At 36.7% G+C, this 19,734-nt stretch overlaps 1 protein-coding gene across 1 annotated transcript; it reads left to right on the plus strand.

Annotated features, from left to right (window-relative positions):
• The first annotated feature begins 1,877 nt into the window (after window positions 1-1,877).
• supt16h (SPT16 homolog, facilitates chromatin remodeling subunit) lies at window positions 1,878-19,207 on the plus strand. The gene is made up of 24 exons (XM_067400954.1): window positions 1,878-2,188; window positions 2,891-2,983; window positions 3,062-3,232; window positions 5,038-5,190; window positions 5,359-5,505; window positions 5,608-5,759; window positions 5,842-6,014; window positions 7,325-7,415; window positions 7,533-7,606; window positions 10,472-10,584; window positions 10,695-10,760; window positions 10,937-11,035; window positions 11,120-11,235; window positions 11,500-11,653; window positions 11,805-11,932; window positions 13,253-13,515; window positions 13,867-13,985; window positions 14,452-14,690; window positions 16,098-16,173; window positions 16,245-16,414; window positions 16,577-16,706; window positions 17,070-17,202; window positions 17,895-17,969; window positions 18,542-19,207. Exons 1-24 carry the CDS (start codon window positions 2,123-2,125, stop codon window positions 18,646-18,648), a joined length of 3,108 nt encoding a protein of 1,035 aa, XP_067257055.1. The 5' UTR covers window positions 1,878-2,122; the 3' UTR covers window positions 18,649-19,207.
• Window positions 19,208-19,734: the final 527 nt, after the last annotated feature.

A 19,734-nucleotide genomic window follows, 5' to 3' on the forward strand; every position in this document is an offset into this window, starting at 1 on the left:
CATAAATAAATCGGCAACTTTAAGGTTTGAGGTCATAAATAGTGGCTTTATCTGTTTAAATATTTTTATTAGGAATTTTAGCAGCAAGTCAATTGTAATTACACTTTTTAAAAAATACAAACAAAACTTACATTCTAACAAATATGCATAAAAAAGTCATGGAAGTAGTAGTTGGACAGAAAATATAAATATATATTTTTTTAAATGATTAATTAATTACATTATTTCATTATTATTATATTAGCCTACTAATTATTTATTATTAAATTAATTCAGTATTAATTTAAATTGTTAAACTAGATTTTTAGCGAATTCTGTCCTTAAAAACTAAAAAAAGAAAAAAGCTTTTTAAAAAATGTTTTAAATGACAGATTATAATAGTTAAAGGGGAAGTTGTCGCAATAATTAAATCAGAAACTTTAAGGTTTGAGGTCATAAATAGTTTTCTCCAGCATTGGTTTAAAATTGTTTAAATATTTTTATTAGGAATTTTAGTAATTACACTTTTTAAAAAATGCAAACAAAACTTAAATTCTAACAAATATGCATAAAAAAGCCATTGAAGTAGTAGTTGAACAGAAAATATAAATATTTTTTTTATTTAATTATTAAATTACTTCATTATTATTATAATATTACTAACTATTTATTATTAAATTACTCCAGTATTAATTTAAATTGTTAAACTAGATTTTTTTTAGCGAATTCTGTATTTTAAACTGAAATTGTGAAGAGAATTGTGGTTAATTTACATATATTGACACTATTAGTTAATAATTAAATAATTAAATCAGAAACTTTAAGGTTTGAGGTCACAAATAGTGTTTTTTTTTCTGGTTTAAAATTGTTTAAATATTTTTATTAGGAATGTTAGCAGCAAGTCAATTGTAATTACACTTTTTAAAAAAATGCAAACAAAACTTCAAAACTTTCTAACAAATATGCATAAAAAAGTCATGGAAGTAGTAGTTGAACAGAAAATATAAATACATTTTTCAACATTAATTATTAAATTACTTCATTATTATTATGTTACTAATCATTTATTAATTATTGAATTGCTTCGGTATTAATTTAAATGGTTAAACTAGATTTTTTTTTTGTTTTTTTTTTTTGTGAATTTAAAACTGAAGTTGTGAAGAGAATTAATTAATTTACATATACTGACACTCGCAGTTTCTGTAGTGATTTATATATATATTCTGAAAATTGCATATAAAATCCCTTTCTATAAAATAAATAAATAAAATGATTCTCGTGAATCTCAAAATGCGACGCATTCAACGTAACGGCTCGTTTGGTCTGAGCGAGCGAGGCAATCCCACGTGCTCTGATGGAATTCGCGCTCTTTCGAATGACACTAGATGGCGGGAAAAAGCCGTGCGCGCGGACGGCTAGAACGCGGTGACGTGAGGGCCAAGGTGGAGCTTGAGTGAGAGCATGTGACCGCAACGGCGGGATTTCATTTGCCGCTAACCCGATGACGTGAGCGTCAGGGCGGGAGTTTCTGTGAGGGAGGGAAACGCAGGAAAACAAAAGCCATAATAAACACCACTAATGTGTTTAATATTTAATATATAGTTAATAAATGCGCACATTCCGTTTTTAACACATAATTTTAAACATTCGCGCATTTTAGTTCAAAATAAGACTAATAATACTAATAATCATAAACATATAAATAGACGCAAAATGGCAGCCTAAATAAATAAATAAATATACGACAAAGAAATTAATACATGTGACTAAATGACTAAATGAAATTCAAATGAATAAAAACAGGTTTGATTTCTAAATATATATATATATAAATATTAAATAGATGCAGAAGGGGCGGAGCTAAAGATCAGACACACATGCGTGTTTTAACACGATATATTCACATCATCACTGCATCCACACTTAAAATTAATCCATTTTAAAGAGGAAGAGTCTTCTTTTTAATACACCTTTGAATTTATTGAGCGACTATTTTTCATATTTTCGTTTGTTGTTGTCCTGTCGTCGAGTTGAGAGCAGAAATAGTGTAAATCACACGAGAGAGCGTGTGTGAGAGTGTGCATAAGTGAGTGTGTGTGTGTTCTCCTCTCCTCAGTGTTTGTGTGTGTGTTGATGTGATATTATGGCGGTGAATCTGGATAAAGACGCGTTTTACCGCCGCATCAAGCGACTCTACGGCAACTGGAAGGTACAGAGAGCTCAACGTCTATCATAAACATCTCTAACCCATCTTATCGATCATATTCACTCATAATTATTCATGTATGATGTGTTTAATAGCGTGTGTGATGCTGAAAATCCTCTCACACACACTTACACACACGTTCTCAGGCCTCATTTCCATATAACTGTTATATAAACACACTCGATCGACTCCATTTGTGTCTGACAGTCTGTATTGTGCTTTATTTGATTATTTTTCGTGACGGAACGCTGGAGTTCGCGGTTATTTCCAACCGTTTATTTTTGATTAGCATAGCGGCTAATGTGTTAGCTTGTTAGCATACAATGTTTTCACGCCATTTCCGCTCGGCTTTTATTCACGTTTATGATGTAGATATAACATAAACTAGCTTTTGTGTTTTAGTATATGTTTATAACATAAAAGTTTTATGTGGATTCAAAACTTTTGTCTGATGTAGCATGTAGCTGTGAGCTAGCTCATGCTGCAGGTGGGAATATTAGTTTTTTTTTTTGTTTACAACGATCAATAAAAGACTAAATCATGTCAGAAGAGCACATTCTTTTCCATCAGCACTAATATATTTGGATATGGAAATTTTGCAGTTAGTTATTTTGTAATGTATACTATTTACTTTTTATTGTGTAGAAAATTCTAACTGTATAAGTGGCTTCTCATAACTCTTTATGATGTATTTCTCCATCACAGAAAGGTGAAGATGAGTTCGGGAAGGTGGACGCCATCGTGGTGTCTGTCGGAGTCGACGAGGAGATCGTCTACGCCAAATCTACAGCCCTCCAGGTGTGATGAAACACCGTATTTATACCGTCGTTACACCCTCACAGCGCGGTAATAATGTTCCTGTTTTCTCTCCGGCAGACGTGGCTGTTTGGTTACGAGCTCACTGACACTATAATGGTGTTTTGTGAGACTAAGATCATATTTCTGGCCAGTAAGAAGAAAGTGGAGTTCCTGAAGCAGGTGGCTGTAACTAAAGGAAACGAGAACGCAAACGGGATTCCTCCGATCACGCTGCTCGTCCGGGAAAAGGTAACGCACCATATTGGCTGTTTTCACAACAAAACTCGCCCAATTGTTAGTCAAAACAAGACCAATCACATGCCATGGGGGGTTTCTCGCTCTGAGAGGTGAAGTACACATTTTTGGTGGCGTTCCCTTGGTAAAATTTGCAAACCAGGGGCTAAATATCATGTTATTTGGGGTCGCTTCAACCTGCAGACATGATAAACAACCTGCAGCGACAGTGTTAACGTAGCCCAATACCGCAGATTTGGCAACACTGGTTATTGGACAAAACTGACATCACAATATAAAAATACAGGGGTTTCCACCAGATGATGTGAATGAGTGTATTTGGAAAGAATTAATCATTCTAGAGTTATGTGTTTTACTATAAATAATAATAATAATAATAATAATATAGAATGTAAGTGTAATAAAAAAATAATAATAATAATAATACAGTGCTTCCCACAGGTTTGAAATGTACTTGTGGTGGTATCCGGGTGAAAAATCCTCCTATTACCCACGGCACAAAAATGGTCTACTACATGTGACAAACAAATAATGTGATTTTTAACAGTATTTTTATTTATTGAAATTAATTTGAATTACATAGCATATTACATTTAATTACATACTAATATTATGCATTATAAATTATGCAAAATTACAGCATTTAAATGGTTCTCCATTTCTAGTAAAATTTATAAAATGAATAATGTGTCAAATCATGTTCTTAGTCTTTTCTTCCTGTGGGTGAGACTACAATAATTTACTATGAATTAAATGGAAATCAAATTAAATACAATTTATTGTGTAACCAAATAGGGATTATTGATTATTGTGAATTAATATACAATTTATTGTGTAACCATTTGGGAATGTTAGCGGGAGTAAACAGTTCTGACGCACACGTAATGAGCAGGTACGAAATGACTAGTTAATCGATCACGGATGGTTTCATTATCTTGGACGGATATAAAAGTATAAGAGGATAAAAATAATAAAAGCAAAAATGTGTCTCCAAATATACTTGGGCGGCCGTTAATATACCTGGGCGGCACGCCTAAGTAAAGTCTATGTGTGGGAAGCACTGTAATAAAAAAAAAAAAAAAACCTGCTTTTTTTTTCTTCATTGGCCACATTTCCACTTGTTTTGAACAAATCAGTGAGACTATATAAGACTATGTAATCAGAATAAAATATTATTTTATACAATGTCACGTGACGTCACATTTACCTCAGAAAAACATATTCAGTGACCATAAACTCATTAGTCAGCTAGAAAAGTGCTCTAGAAAGCAACATTCTGATAAATATAGCTATGCACCGTTACATGTTCATTATAATATTCTTCAATATTAATGCATGTTTGAATAAATCAGTCATGACAGCCGCGATTTATTTCAAAAAGGCGAATTGGAGTAAAAATATGATTATGTAATTCTAAAATTTATTTATCATTAAAAAATTATTGAGTGTAATTTGTGTTTGTATATAAATAAGTTTATTTAACCTTCAATATTATTATAGTAGTACCAACTGACTCCCATGTGTAGTTTTTTTTCATCTAGAAAATGTGGCATATACTGATCCAAAATAATATCAAATAAAATAAAATAAAAACATAAGAATTGTATTCTGTCGAATCAGTTAAATCACAGTCTGCACATAAGCCATAATAATGATATCAGTATTATTTCAACATTTCATGCAGCCCAATTTGAACACATCATATGTTTCAGTCGACTGTTTTCATCTTGATGGACACAAACCATCGATCTGAAATGCTTTAAAACACTAACGTCTTTTAAAACCTGCTTGTGTGACAGAGCGAGAGCAACAAGGTGAACTTTGAGAAGATGATTGAAGCCATTCGTGGAAGTAAAGACGGCAAGACGGTCGGTGTGTTCATCAAGGACAAATTCCCCGGAGAATACATGAAGAACTGGAGCGACATGATCACGGCCGAGGGCTTGGAGAAGGTCAGATCCGGATACGCCTCCAGCTTTTTCTTTTTAAAATCACAAATAAAAAATTTTTTTTTGTTGTTTTTTTTACCGTTACATGACCTATAAACCTTTGTGGTCATCATCATGCCATCGTGATTTCTATGAAATAAACGCACAAATGCTCTTCCGCTGGCGTTTCAGGTGGACATCAGCACAGTGGTGGCGTATACGATGGCCGTGAAGGAGGACGGAGAGCTGGCGCTCATGAAGAAGGCAGCCGCCATCACCAGCGACGTCTTCACCAAGTTCTTCAAGGAGAGAGTGATGGAGATCGTAGACGCAGACGAGGTTTGTTCGCACACAACACAGTTTATCCTGCGTATAATGCAGAAGATGGGAAACTTTTCATCTGTCAAAAAGCTACAATTTTGTTAACTCTGTTTGCATCAGAAAGTGAAGCACAGTCGTTTGGCCGAGTCGGTCGAGAAGGCCATAGAGGAGAGGAAGTATCTGGGCGGCGTCGACCCCTCCACCGTGGAGATGTGCTACCCACCCATCATCCAGAGCGGCGGCAACTACAGCCTCAAATTCAGCGTCGTCAGGTGAGATGGTGAAATCCGCCGGAGCTCGTTCCTCTGAAACGACACTTGCTTAGATGCTAATGTCTGTGACTGTCTCTCTCAGCGATAAGAACCACATGCACTTCGGAGCGATAACATGCGCCATGGGGATCCGGTACAAGTCCTACTGCTCGAACCTGGTGCGCACGCTCATGGTCGATCCGCCGCAGGAAATGCAGGACAATTACAACTTCCTGTTGCAGGTGGAGGAGGAGCTTCTCAAAGAGCTGAAGCATGGTGAGTGTTTCTCTGAGCCAGAGAAAAGTTCATGTTTTTGGTCACACTTTAGATTAGTCCAATTCTCGCCAACTACAACTTCTTCCTCAAACTGCTAATTACTGTTTATTAATAGTTAGTAAGGTTAATTTTTAGGTATTGGGTAGGATTAAGAATGTAGAATAAGGTCATGCAGAATAAGACATTAATATCTGCTTTATAAGTACTAATAAACAGCCAATTTTCTAGTAATATGCTTGCTAATAAGTAGCTAATACTAGTAGTTAATAGTGAGAATTGGACCTTAAACTAAAGTGTTACTATGTGTGTGTGTATGTATGTATATATTATTTTATTGTATGTATATATTATATTATTTTATATTATATTATATAATTATATTATGGAATTTTTGTCTTTCGTTCTTTGATTAACATTAATGACACAGACCACAACAGGTATATTAGGCTGCTGTCACTTTAAGACCTGACGCACATCCTATTTTCTTAATTCTTTGTTCATTTAACACTTCTTGACTCATGTAAGATTGCTTTCGAGGATAACGGGCATTTTGACATACTTTTCTGTGTTTTTGTCCGTTCAAGCGTGAAAGATGTCAATGCGGCACTGCTGTCTGAAAGCGGCGTTCGCCAGTGCTGATTTGAGTTATTTTTTTTGTATGTCTTATCATGCTTGAATGGTTTAAAACCACTTGAATGAATGATAGCGTGATCATATGTAATGCTAACCAAAGGATGGCAGGAAAAAAATAGATGCTGTGTTAATTGTAACGTGTTAAACTGAAATAAATAACATGTTGATTTTGGCAGCACTAAAAAGATATTTTGAAGAGTGTTTGTAACCAAACTGTTTTGGTCTGTAAATATATTTAAATGTCAATTCAGATTCAGTCTAAAAAAAATCTTGGCCGTTTAAGCCTAGAAGTTTGTAATAAATTCTGTGTTGAATCAAATAAAATATTTATTTCCTTCGAAAGTCTATTTAATGCTTTTCTCATTTAACACAATGACTTTAAATATTTTGGGGGAAATTTCTCAGCTGAATTTGAGCAATTAATTAATGATTAATTCGTTTAGTTAAACAGCTCATCATGTAATTGGATAAAAAAAATAATCGGATTAAAACTTAATCGGTTGGCGGCCCTTAAATACATTTTAGGCTTTCTGTTTAAACTAAAATGCCTGTTTATAGTGTTTGTAATTTTTCTGAATCTTTTGTTTATTTTCCAGAAAATACCATTATATATTCTTCTGTCTTCAGGTGTGTGTGTGTGTTGAGGAACAGTGTGATAATCTGTTTCTGTCCATCAGGTGTGAAGCTCTGTGACGCCTACAACACCGTCCTGGAGTTCGTCAAGAAAGAGAAACCAGACCTGGTCAGCAAGCTCACGAAAAACCTCGGGTTTGTGTCTGAAACCCTCGGGATGTGTTTTCTGTTTGTTGGCACTGTAAATGATCAATACGAAAGCGTGTGAAATGAGCCGCGATCACAGGTGTGTGACGTGTGTGTGTGCTGCAGGTTCGCCATGGGGATTGAGTTCAGAGAAGGATCGCTCGTGCTGAACGCAAAAAATCAGTTCAAACTAAAGAGAGGTGAGTGTGTGTGAAAATACTTGATCATTGGGAGTCTGAAACGATCTGTATTGTACAGTATTTTGTATTGTCATTAAAACATTAACAGAAGTATTTTGTTCCTGTAATTAAATTTTATTCATTTAGCATTTTTAAAAGATTTATGATGCTGTTTGACAAGTGTATTGTGTGTAAAGTTCAATGTTTTTGTTTGTGTATCAAAAAAATCTAATAGCTTCTGATAAAAATTCTGCTTGTTTTATTTATTTTATCTACATTCTTTCAACTTTTTTCCAGACTCAAGGTCTATTAGAAAATAAGCAATAACAAATAATACAAAATACAATAACCACTTAGACAGTTATACCAATATTTTCTCATAGGTGACTGGTAGTACACAACATTATCAAAATAGCATTCTGTGAATAATCCAGCCGACAAATACATTTACACATCAAATTTCTCAATAAACCATAAAAGATTTTACTCTTGACTTACAAAATCTCAACATATTAGCTTGGGTGTATAACATAAACTGCCTGTTCATATACTCATCACACATTTCATCATTAATGATGTAAAAATAATGGTCATATAATATATTTCCCACTCAATATGACCTTATAATAACATTAAATGAAATTAAGAGTTTGGTTCCAAAATGCTATAAATCCATTTTGATTAATTTGAGTAAAAAGATGTTTTCTTTACCAAGAAAGCAGCCAGATGAAAACCGCTATTTTCTGTTTCAAACTTTCACATAGCATTTTTTTGTTATAAAAACGTTCAAAAATTCACAAGATTTAGATTTTTCATAGGTTTATTATAAAAGCATTTTTTTTTTCTCAAAATGCAATAAATCCATGACGCGTGTTTTTGTTTATTTGTTTGTTTTATAGTGATGGATTAATTGCTTTTTGAATAAAAGTTGATTCACATATATGACAGCCTGTGAACTTTGTATACTAATCTTATATACAGGCATTTTATTAAAAATACATTCAGTCGTCGCTCCTAAAATGAATTCAGAGTCATCTTGTTAATTAATTAAATTATGTCTCCGTTTGTCATTACCAATTAAAGAGTATCTGGCGCCACCGCACGGTTAAAATAAACACATTTGCTGAGTACATTGGTATTAAAAATGGCTTAAAAACTGTTCATGATTCAGTTTTGGGGAGCGTGACAGAAGTTTGATGCTGTTGTGGAACAAGCAACAGCTTGATCCTCTTAATCTCCTCACGTAAATGATTACGTTTCCATGACTTGTTTCTTCCCCACCGCAGAAACCACCACAGGTTCATCAATGCCGTCAAAATTATTCATTTGTTTTTGTTGATCATAAAGTGCAAAGCAGATAAGGAAAACTAGGATGCCGGGTGTATTCAGAGCGCCACCATTACTGCTTACAGTGCGTGGAATGGTGCGCTGTGATTGGTCGAGCACATATATCGGGTTCTGCAGAGAAAGGAGGCTGGCGTTTGTCGCGTTTTGGAGAAAACATGACCCCACAACACAGCGGATAACGCATTTTGCGCAAAATTAATAAGTGACTTTTCAAAACCGACCAGATACAATACTGATTTTGACAACTCCGTAATGGCGTTTATCGTGTTTTGGAACCAAACTCTTATATAACACATTTTTGATTGATTGATTGTGCAGCCCTATAAACAAGCAAGGTTATCGTCATTCTAAACACCACTTTTAACCCCGGGTACAGGAACGTTTCACACTTGTAATTTAGAAGTGGGGTTAGCATTGCTTTTTTAGCTGGGGTTATGAAACCCTGCTTTGCTTTGCCAAACTTCTACAGTGTGAAATGATGCGGTGTTAGAATGTTACAGCTAGACACTTGGCTACAGACAACCAATCACATACTCTTATTTCCGTCACGGAAACGCTGTGTATTGTATATAAACGGTAAATTCAGTGTTTGAGAGGAAAAATGTCAAATGCTGACACAAAACGCAACAATTTGAGTGAAGAAGAGTTTTATTCTTGCCTTTTTATAGTTCAATTCAGTAAACTTGATAGTACAGTTAGCAATACAAGGATGCTCAATGCTAGAGCTAGCCTGTGTAAACCGGTTATGCGCTGCGTTTATCCAATCAATAGCTGCGTTTCCATTACCCTTCAAATTACGCTCAATGGAAACGGGTGAATTTCGCAAAAACTCCCAAATATTGCAATAAAGTTATTATGCTCGCATGATGTGGTTTCTCGGGCAATTTGAAAAAGGAATATTTTGCATTTACAGGTCACCTGACGTACAGTCACATCATCATTCTTTAAAGAGCGCAATATGTTTGTACAGAAGATGAGGCAAAGGATGCTTTTCGTTTATTTAGGCTATGCATTTGCTACTTTTTTATGTCCTCGTGCTTCAGCTTCACCCCATAGACGCAATAGGAGGATGCAAGAAAAGAAAACGAGGATGGAAGAATCCCAGAAAGAAGTATCTTTTGTAAAAAGACTCATCACGAGAGTTTGTCGCATAACGTCAGTTAATGGAAACGCAGAAAATATCGCAAAAGTTTTGCGTAAATCTGTAATGGAAATGCGCTGCTGACACCGAATATAGGCAAATAAGAACGTTAACCCAGGGTTTAGGAATGTACAATGTGAAACATCAGTTTATGAATACTCAGGATTAAGTGTTAAACCCGGGTAAATTATGAGCAGTGTTTTAGAATGACCCAGGGTTAACTATTTCAAGTGTGAAAAGCCACAATCGTGAGCTGCACGGGTGTAGAAGGACACAGTGCTGCGTTTTACTCTGAAACACTCATGTTTGTTTATGCTGATAATCAGTCTGAGCTGTATCATGATTCCAGCTTTATTTGAGTTAATCATGTGGTTTCTGATGCTTGTGTGTTTGTGAAGGGATGGTTTTCAGTATAAGTCTGGGACTTGCTGATTTGATCAACAAAGAGGGAAAGAAAGACGAGCAGAAAAAATACGCCCTCTTCGTCGGAGACACCATACAGATCAATGAGGTGGGTTATGCTCTTTACCTTCTTAATATTTCATGGGCTGAAAGTGCCTGTTGTGAGTGAATGTATATTAAATGCTTTTCAATGATCCATCTTCATGTGTCCGTCCACAGGAGGATCAAGCCACCATCCTCACCCCTGTGAAAAAGAAGATAAAAAACGTCGGCATTTTCCTCAAGGTAACGTCAGTCGTCCTTCTGTGTTTGTTTCAGTTTGAGAACTCACTGATCCAAAACTTTCTTGACCGCGGTGCTTTAATCGCAAATGTTTTATGCCATATTCAAAGTGGTCGGAAAAAATTGGAAGGAACTTGTCGGTTTGTGCCTGCTAAACAGTTTTCTGTGTTCGTTTCTAGAATGATGATGAAGATGACGAGGAGGAAGAGGACAATAATGCAGATGATCTGCTGGGGAAAGGAGCTCGTGGCGCCGCCCTGCTGGCAGACAGAACCAGGGTATTTACTGCCTTTATTTGTTAATCATCATATAATCATCTGGTTTGTACGTGCGCTCACATTCGCTGTCATCTGATTGGTCAGAATGAGATGACGGCTGAGGAGAAGAGGCGGGCCCACCAGAAAGAACTGGCCAATCAGGTGAACGAGGAGGCCAAGCGTCGTCTGACGGAGCAGAAAGGAGGACAGCAGATCCAGAAGTAAGGGGACATAATAATACTAGATTGGTCAATACTAGATTGACTCGTGGTCATTTATTGAAAGGTGAAAAAGCACCGAAATGTCAGTATTGTCGCACTAACTTGCCTGTTTTTGGTCTTTCGCGAGACTTTTTTTTTTATCTTGACAAACTTTGAAGGACTTATTTTGTGAGATGGAACCAGAAAAACTTTATTATGTTGAATCTTTGTCAGTGCAACCAGCATTGATGTAAACACTCTTCTCTCGTAATGTTCCCCCTTCAGAGCCAGAAAGTCAAATGTGTCGTATAAGAATGTATCCCAGATGCCCCGGGAGAAGGATATCAGAGATATGAAGATCTTTATCGATAAGAAGTACGAGACGGTCATCATGCCGGTGTTTGGCATCGCTACACCTTTTCACATCGCCACCATCAAGGTAATCTGGAGCCAGATTCAAACATTCTCAAGAATAAAATGTTTTGATGTATTAAATAACAATATTAAAGAAATATTGCATTGTTACGAAGAAGATTGTTCTGGTTCTGGCCCGTGTTTTGGCCTCATCTAAGTTTCTCGTGTGTGTGCAGAACATCAGTATGTCTGTGGAAGGAGACTACACCTATTTGAGGATAAACTTCTTCGTGCCGGGCAGCTCACTGGGGCGTCACGAGGGCAACATCTTCCCAAACCCAGAGGCCACGTTTGTCAAAGAGATGTAAGAGACTTCATAATGTTGAAATCCATTGTTGGGCCTGATTCATGAAACACAAGCCGAACAAACGTGTATAAATTGCTTGTAATTGTTTTCAATGATTTGCCTCATGCAAAAAATATGCGTTTCTTGAATGTGGCCCAGAACAGAACAAAAAAAATGCCAAAAAAGCTTTGTAATCTCCGTAAAGACCCCTTTACGAATGTTCATCACGCATGATTTCCAAATGCTGTTTGCCTGTTCAGATCAATGCAGGAAAGAAAATGCCAAACAGTGTTTCTAAACAGCCGTTCAGCCCATTTAACCAATCCTATTCGAACAACAGTTTCATTTTATCCTATCCAAACTTTTGTATTCACTTGTTACACGTGTTAATAAACACTAGGGGAGACGAGACTTGAGATTGAGTTCACGAGACGTGAGACGAGTATGAATTATCATATGCAGTAAAAGACAACAACACTCAAGTACTGTAAAAGGTTTTGCCATACACTCAACTGACTGACTTCTCTTCTGTATGATTTCAGTCTCTTCAGACCTTACTGTACATGATTTATGAGCTTCTACAACCTTTGACCTCCTAACTGAACTCCTTTCCACAAACTAATCATAGAAATAAACAGTATGAATAAAAATGGTAACACTTTACAATAAGGTCTCATTTATTAACATTAATGTATTAACCAACATCAACTAACAATGAGCAATATATTCTTATTAATCTTTATGTTAGTTAATAAAAATAGTCATTCATTGTTAGTTCTTGATAGTTCACAGTGCATTAACTAATGTTAACAAATGAAACCTTACTGTTTGTGCTTAATAAGATTGAGAGAATACTGTTATTCATTTTTATGATAACACTTTACATTAAGTGCAACCATAATCACACTCTCATTATTCAAAGTGCAAATAAGACCACAGGAAGACTACTTTTCGCCTCGACGAGAAATCTCGTCAAATATTAGTCTCGCGAGATCTCATGACACGAGATCTCGTCACACCCCTAATAAACACCAAAAGCAAGAAGAAAGGATTCTTTTATTCTTCTGCATTTCACTTTTGCATAAATAATTAGTCTGTTTGAGTGCCACCAAGTCATAGTTTTATGCATGGTTCGTACAAAGTACTTGAAGTATGTGAATTTGACTTTGAAATTTAATTTAGTTCCAGGTCAAAAAAAAAAAAATTATATATATAATTTTTTTTTTTTTTGACCTGGAACACCAAATTAGGTAAAGAATTTTCAGCACATCACAAGGTTAAGCATGATTTTACGACCAACATTCAAGTTGCACTCTAACACGGTCCTTTTTCTCTCAGTACATACCGCGCGTCTAACCTCAAATCCCCCGGCGATCACTCCGTTCCCTCCACCAACCTGCAGAACGCCTTCCGCATCATCAAGGAGGTGCAGAAGCGCTACAAGACCCGTGAGGCAGAGGAGAAGGAGAAGGAGGGGATCGTTAAACAGGACTCGCTTGTCATCAACCTCAACCGCAGCAACCCCAAACTCAAAGACCTTTACATTCGGCCCAACATCGCTCAGAAGAGGATGCAGGGCTCGTTGGAGGCACACACCAACGGTGAGCGAGGATTAGCATTCAGCCTTAAAAAGATGGTTCACACTCTTTAGGGGTTAAAAAAAAATCCAGCATAAATTATTTTGCACTTCCCAAAAAAATCTCCCCATTCATTCTAGAATGATTAATTATTTCCAAATACAGCTATTCAAGTAATTTTGATGAACATTCCTTTTTCTCCATATCGCAGTATATTACAGAAAAAAAATATTGTGCAGCCCTAGATTGTATACTTGATCAGGAAGTATTAAAATGTAATCAATCAATTGCAATAATTGTTTCCTAACCAGCTACTCAATCTTTATCAAATAAAACTTATTAATCACAAACGACTGACTGTCTTCACATCTCCAGGTTTCCGTTTCACGTCAGTACGCGGAGATAAAGTTGACATCCTGTACAATAACATCAAACACGCCATATTCCAGCCCTGCGACGGGGAAATGATCATTGTGCTGCATTTCCATCTGAAGGTGTGTGACGCAGTGTCATTTTAGTATAATTTGTTTACTATTATAGTTTATTAATATTTTTAATTGGTTTTCATTTTTATATTTTCTGTATTTTTCATTTTAAAGTTATAGTAGTATCATTTTTCTTTTATCAGCTATTAGTTGTGTATGTATTTAACTTTTGTTTTGGTAGTGTTTTTTGTTTTTTTGTTAATGCAAAAGTGTTTTGGGGTGGATAAAGAAAAAAAACTTGCAAGTTAAACTAAAGTCAGAAATGATGCGTTGACAACTAGCAACTATGAAAAGTTAAGCTAGGTATTTCTTTTATTTCAAATGGTTTTTATTTTTCATGTAACAAACTGTTTATCTCTTTAGTTTAATTTTTAATTGGCGATAACCCTTGTGCGACGGGCTCCATTCTGAACACATTCCTTCTGTTTCTCTCAGTACATTGACTGAATTTAACGAAGTTTTCTGACTGTCGTAGAACGCCATCATGTTCGGTAAGAAGCGCCACACAGATGTGCAGTTCTACACGGAGGTGGGCGAGATCACAACAGATTTGGGCAAACACCAGCACATGCACGATCGCGACGACCTCTACGCCGAACAGATGGAACGAGAAATGCGACACAAACTTAAATCCGCCTTCAAGAACTTCATCGAGAAGGTCGAGTCCCTCACCAAGGAAGAGCTGGAGTTTGAGGTTCCTTTCAGAGATCTCGGGTAAGTGGGAAAAATTTAAATAAGGTACGTGCAGACTGAAAAGTGTTTCTTTGGGGGGTTAACACATAAGCAGGTTTTTTTGGGTTAACGCAAAAGTGTTCCTTTTAAGGGGTTAACGAATAAGCAGGTTTTTTGGGGGGGTTAACACATAAGCAGGTTTTTTGGGGGGGTTAACACATAAGCAGGTTTTTTGGGGGGGTTAACGCAGAAGCAGGTTTTTTGGGGGGGTTAACACATAAGCAGGTTTTTTGGGTTAATGAAAAAGTGTTTCTTTAAGGGGTTGATGCAGAAGTGTTTCTGTGGGGGGTTAACACAAAAGTGTTCCTTGAAGAGGTTAATGCAGAAGTGTTTCTTTGGGGGGGTTAACAGAAAATTAGGGTTTTTTTGGGTTAACGCAAAAGTTTTTCTTTAAGGGGTTAAAGCAAAATCAGTTTTTTGGGGGGTTAACACATAAGCAGGTTTTTTTGGGGGGTTAACGCAAAAGTGTTTCTTGTGGGGGTTTACAGAAAAGTGGGTTTTTTCGTTTAACGCAAAAGTGTTTCTTTAAGGGGTTAATGCAGAAGTGTTTCTTTGGGGGGTTAACACATAAGCAGGGTTTTTTGGGGGTTAACACAAGTGTTCCTTAAAAGGGGTTAATGCAGAAGTGTTTCTTTGGGGGGTTAACACAAAAGCATTTTTGGGGGGTTAACACAGAAGTGTTTCTTTGGGGGGGTTAACACAGGCAGGTTTTTTTTTTTTTTTTTGGGTTAACGTAAAAGTGTTTCTTGTGGGAGTTTACAGAAAAGTGGGTTTTTTAGGTTAACGTAAAAGTGTTTCTTTGGGGGGGTTAACGCAAAAGTGTTTTTTTGGGGGTTAACGCACAAGCTTTTTTGGGTTAATGCAAAAGTGTTTTTTGGGGGGTTAACAAAAGTGTTTCTTTGGGGGGTTAACAAAAGTGTTTTTGGGGGATTAACGCAAACTCAAATTTTCTTTTGAAAATTTTTGAAAACCGTGCACAGTTTATCAGGGTAATGCAAAAGTTGCAGAAGTTTCTGCAAACTAACCAAATTTTGAAAAAAAAATTAACCAATTTTTGGGTAAAATGAGTTTTGCAAACAAGTGGTAAGTTTGTCACGGAAACGCACAACTTGCAAAGAGTTAGCAAATGAAAGCAGTGTTTATCGGTAAGTGTCGAAAGTCTACAAAGTGAGGTTTGTGCAAAAAGCCCTTCTATGGCAATGGTTTGGTTCTAATATTGTATCAAGGTTAAGAACAAATTCATGTGCATACACATGAAGTAGGTATAAAGAGATGTTCTCCTGTGCATGTAAATACAACTGATCTATAATTATTAGTGAGTGAAACCCAGTGGCTTTGTCCCAAATTTCTAAGCAGTATCATGTGACATCATTCATGTGATTGTTTCAGGTTCCAGGGCGCCCCCTACAGGAGCACCTGCTTGTTGCAGCCCACGTCTAGCTCCCTCTGCAACGTCACAGAGTGGGTGAGTGTCTCTCCACACAACTGATACAGAGTCACAAACACCCGTTCTTACGAGTCGACTCTCTCTCACAGCCTCCGTTCGTGGTGACGCTCGACGAAGTTGAGTTGGTTCATTTCGAGCGAGTCCAGTTCCACCTGAAGAACTTCGACGTGGTCATCGTTTATAAAGACTACAACAAGAAAGTCACCATGATCAACGCCGTGCCCGTCAACTCTCTGGATCCAATCAAAGAGTGGCTCAAGTAAGCTCCTACTGATATTTCTGCTAGTAATCGACTGATATATCGCCAAGGCTGTATGTAAAATGAATTACAATCATCATTAAATATATTGGCCAATATATCTTCGAAAAAAAACGGTCGCTGGCTATTGTTAACGTGATTAGTGAATGTGTCTGTGTGCAGCTCGTGTGATATCAAGTACACTGAGGGTGTCCAGTCTCTGAACTGGACTAAGATCATGAAGACTATAGTGGATGACCCTGAGGGCTTCTTCGAACAGGGCGGCTGGTCCTTCCTCGATCCAGAGAGTGAGGTGAGACATCTTGCTATGAGCAACTTGACCTGGGCGTCTTATTTTAGTGCTTTAGTATCAAGACACTTTTAATATAACCGCCAGTTTCCACACGCTACTAACTCAAACAGGCCCCGACCCCTTTATTCTGCATATGAATTATTTAAATAAGCAATATTGTGACATTCCTGTAAGAAAACTCAAGACTACAATGGAGGCGTTTCAGGGAGTTCAGGAACAGTGACACTGATAAAGAGAATAACTCCCGCTGGAGGGTCTTTTTCAAGAAAGATGAACATGGGGAAAAAAAGCAGAATATGCCCTTTTTTTTTAAATATTCACCCGGTTATTAACGGTGGTGGTGTTTCTGTCCGTGTGTCTCAGGGAAGCGGAGCAGAGGAGGACTCCGAGTCTGAGATGGAGGACGAGACCTTTAATCCCTCGGCTGATGAGGAAGAGGAGGAAGAGGAGGACAGTGATGAAGATTACTCGTCAGAGACGGAGGACTCGGGTAACGGTAAGGCTCAGTTCAGTTTTGCATTCACACTACCAGCGACACGCAGCGACAGCATCACAATCCTATTCATTTCAGTATTGAGCTGGTGATTTCCAGCAACAGTGATGCAGGCATGTCCAGCAGTGCGATAAAGTTGAGATGTTTAGCTTCATGCAAGTGAAGAGCCACTTTCAGGAGCGAATAAAGTCAGTGGTAGTGTGAACGCAGCTTTTGTCACATCACCTCATGTTGGAGGCACCAAACATAGTGGAAAACCCGTTAAAACTGTAATTTTTCTCAGGCTTGGAAATATGAAGTTGTTGTGAGTAAGAGAGTACTGTTTTGTTTTGCTAAATAGTTCTTTTTGATTGAGAAAAATGACATACTTCTCTAGAGAAGAATTGAAATGTATTCATGGAAATATGTATTTGTTTTTTAATGGAAAGAAACAGAATATAAGGCTATTTTTTTTTTTAAATGGAGTGAGTGAGTGATTCAATGAATTTGTCTTTGGTACTGAAGCTTCTTTACCTTGAACGATTGAAACGCTTACCTGTGCATCATGAGGACTGATTGTCGTTACTCATTTAAATGATTTTTACACTGTTTGATATGGGAAACGCTGATTGATTAGTTCGTCGCAGAGGCCGTGATCACAGTCCTGATTGGTTGTCTGAGTGATTGTGCGTCTAACGTGTGATTGTTGATCTCAGATTACAGCGCGTCTCTAGGCAGCGAGGAGGAGAGCGGAAAAGACTGGGACGAACTGGAGGAGGAAGCCAGGAAAGGTGAGTACAGTCCACATTCACAAACTGCTGTTTCCCCTCCAGAATGATGTCACTTCCTGGAGGATTTGTTAGATATTAGTATGTTATCGAAAGACGGCACAGGTGAAAAAAAAAAAAAATATATATATATATATATATATAATATAATATAATATAATATAATATAATATAATATAATATAATAAAATATATTATATATATTTTATATATATATATATATATATATATATATATATATATATATATATATATATATTGCTTTATTTTAATATATTTATAATTTAGATGAATCTATTTTTAGCTTATTTTAAGTAAATAATTTGTTAAATTTAAAAATAAAATGTATGATGGCTTATTTGAAGATTTAATTTTTAGATAAATATATTGTCCATTTTAGCTTATTTTAAGTAAAGACTAATGTATTAAGTATTTATTTAATTTTAAGATTATTATAATAGTATTTCCCTATTCCAGAGGAGTTTGGAAAACTCATTTTAAGCTTTTAAAGGTATGTATGTATGTTTTAACTGAAATGTACAGACTCTTGACAGTCTTGTGATTCTGTCCATCAGCTGATCGAGAGAGTCACTATGAGGATGCAGAGGAGACTACAAACAGGAAGAGGAAAGGCCGTTCGTCAGCTCCGCCACCCAGCAGCAAGAAGAAGAGGCGACATTAGATAGACACACACACACCCACCCACACACAAACACACACACCCACACACACCCACTGCCAAACAAGTTTCCCACAGTCCTTTTACTGCCCCCTCCACACATACACACACTGTTTGATGTAAATAGCGTTGGCCAGCGCTGATGTGTGCTGTAGGATAGTGGTTTTCATATCAGCTGATGGACGGACCCCTCGTTCCCTCTGGGTTTTCCTGCGTTGGCATCCCTCTGGTGTGTGTGTGTGTGCGTGAGCGCTTTTCTGAAGCAGTAGATGTGACGTAGTGTTGGTGTTTTACGAGCATTACGTAACACTCATTCTTACGGCTCATCTCTCGTTCTCCCGCCAGTCCTGTTTGTTTCTGAACAGACACGTGGCATTCATGGCTTTTACGTTAGTACAAAATGATTCAATTTGTGCTTTTTCTGTTTTGTTTTTTTTTCTAATACGAGGGGACACAAACACACATTGTAAACATACACTTATTTTCTTTTTTTCCCTTTAATACTCTTTGCTCATTCTGGATTGGTAGCCTTGTATTGTTAAATCAAATATTGTTTTTTTTTTTTTTCTTTCTTTTTTAAATAAAAGTTAAGTGAAATTTAAAAAAAAAAAAAAAACTTTGTTTGTTTTCTCATTTTAAAGCTTATTTTTGGACCAAAGGTTTTCTTTTCATGTCAAGTGGTTTATTGCAGCGGTTCTCAGCTGGCTTGGTCATGGTCAATAAGCCGTGACCCACATTTTTAGGAATTTGAACAAGTCAAGTCAAGTCAAGTCACCTTTATTTATATAGCGCTTTTTACAATGCAGATTGACAAAGCAGCTTCACATTCATAACTGGTACATTATTTTTGCTTCACAGCAGCTCTTAAAGAATAGTGTCAATGCAGGCAGATCAAAGCACTGTTGAATATCATATGTCAAGTTAAATGTCAAGTGTCCCCAACTAAGCAAGCCAAAGGCAACAGCAGCAAGGAACCCAAACTCCAACAGGTTACATCAGGTGGCAAACAAGTGGCAAATGGGTGTTAAAATGGATAAAAAAACCTTGGGAGAAACCAGGCTTAGTCGGGGGGCGGTTTGTTGAGGAACT

This window comes from Chanodichthys erythropterus, chromosome 11 (assembly GCF_024489055.1).
Source record: "Chanodichthys erythropterus isolate Z2021 chromosome 11, ASM2448905v1, whole genome shotgun sequence".
NCBI lineage: Eukaryota > Metazoa > Chordata > Actinopteri > Cypriniformes > Xenocyprididae > Chanodichthys > Chanodichthys erythropterus.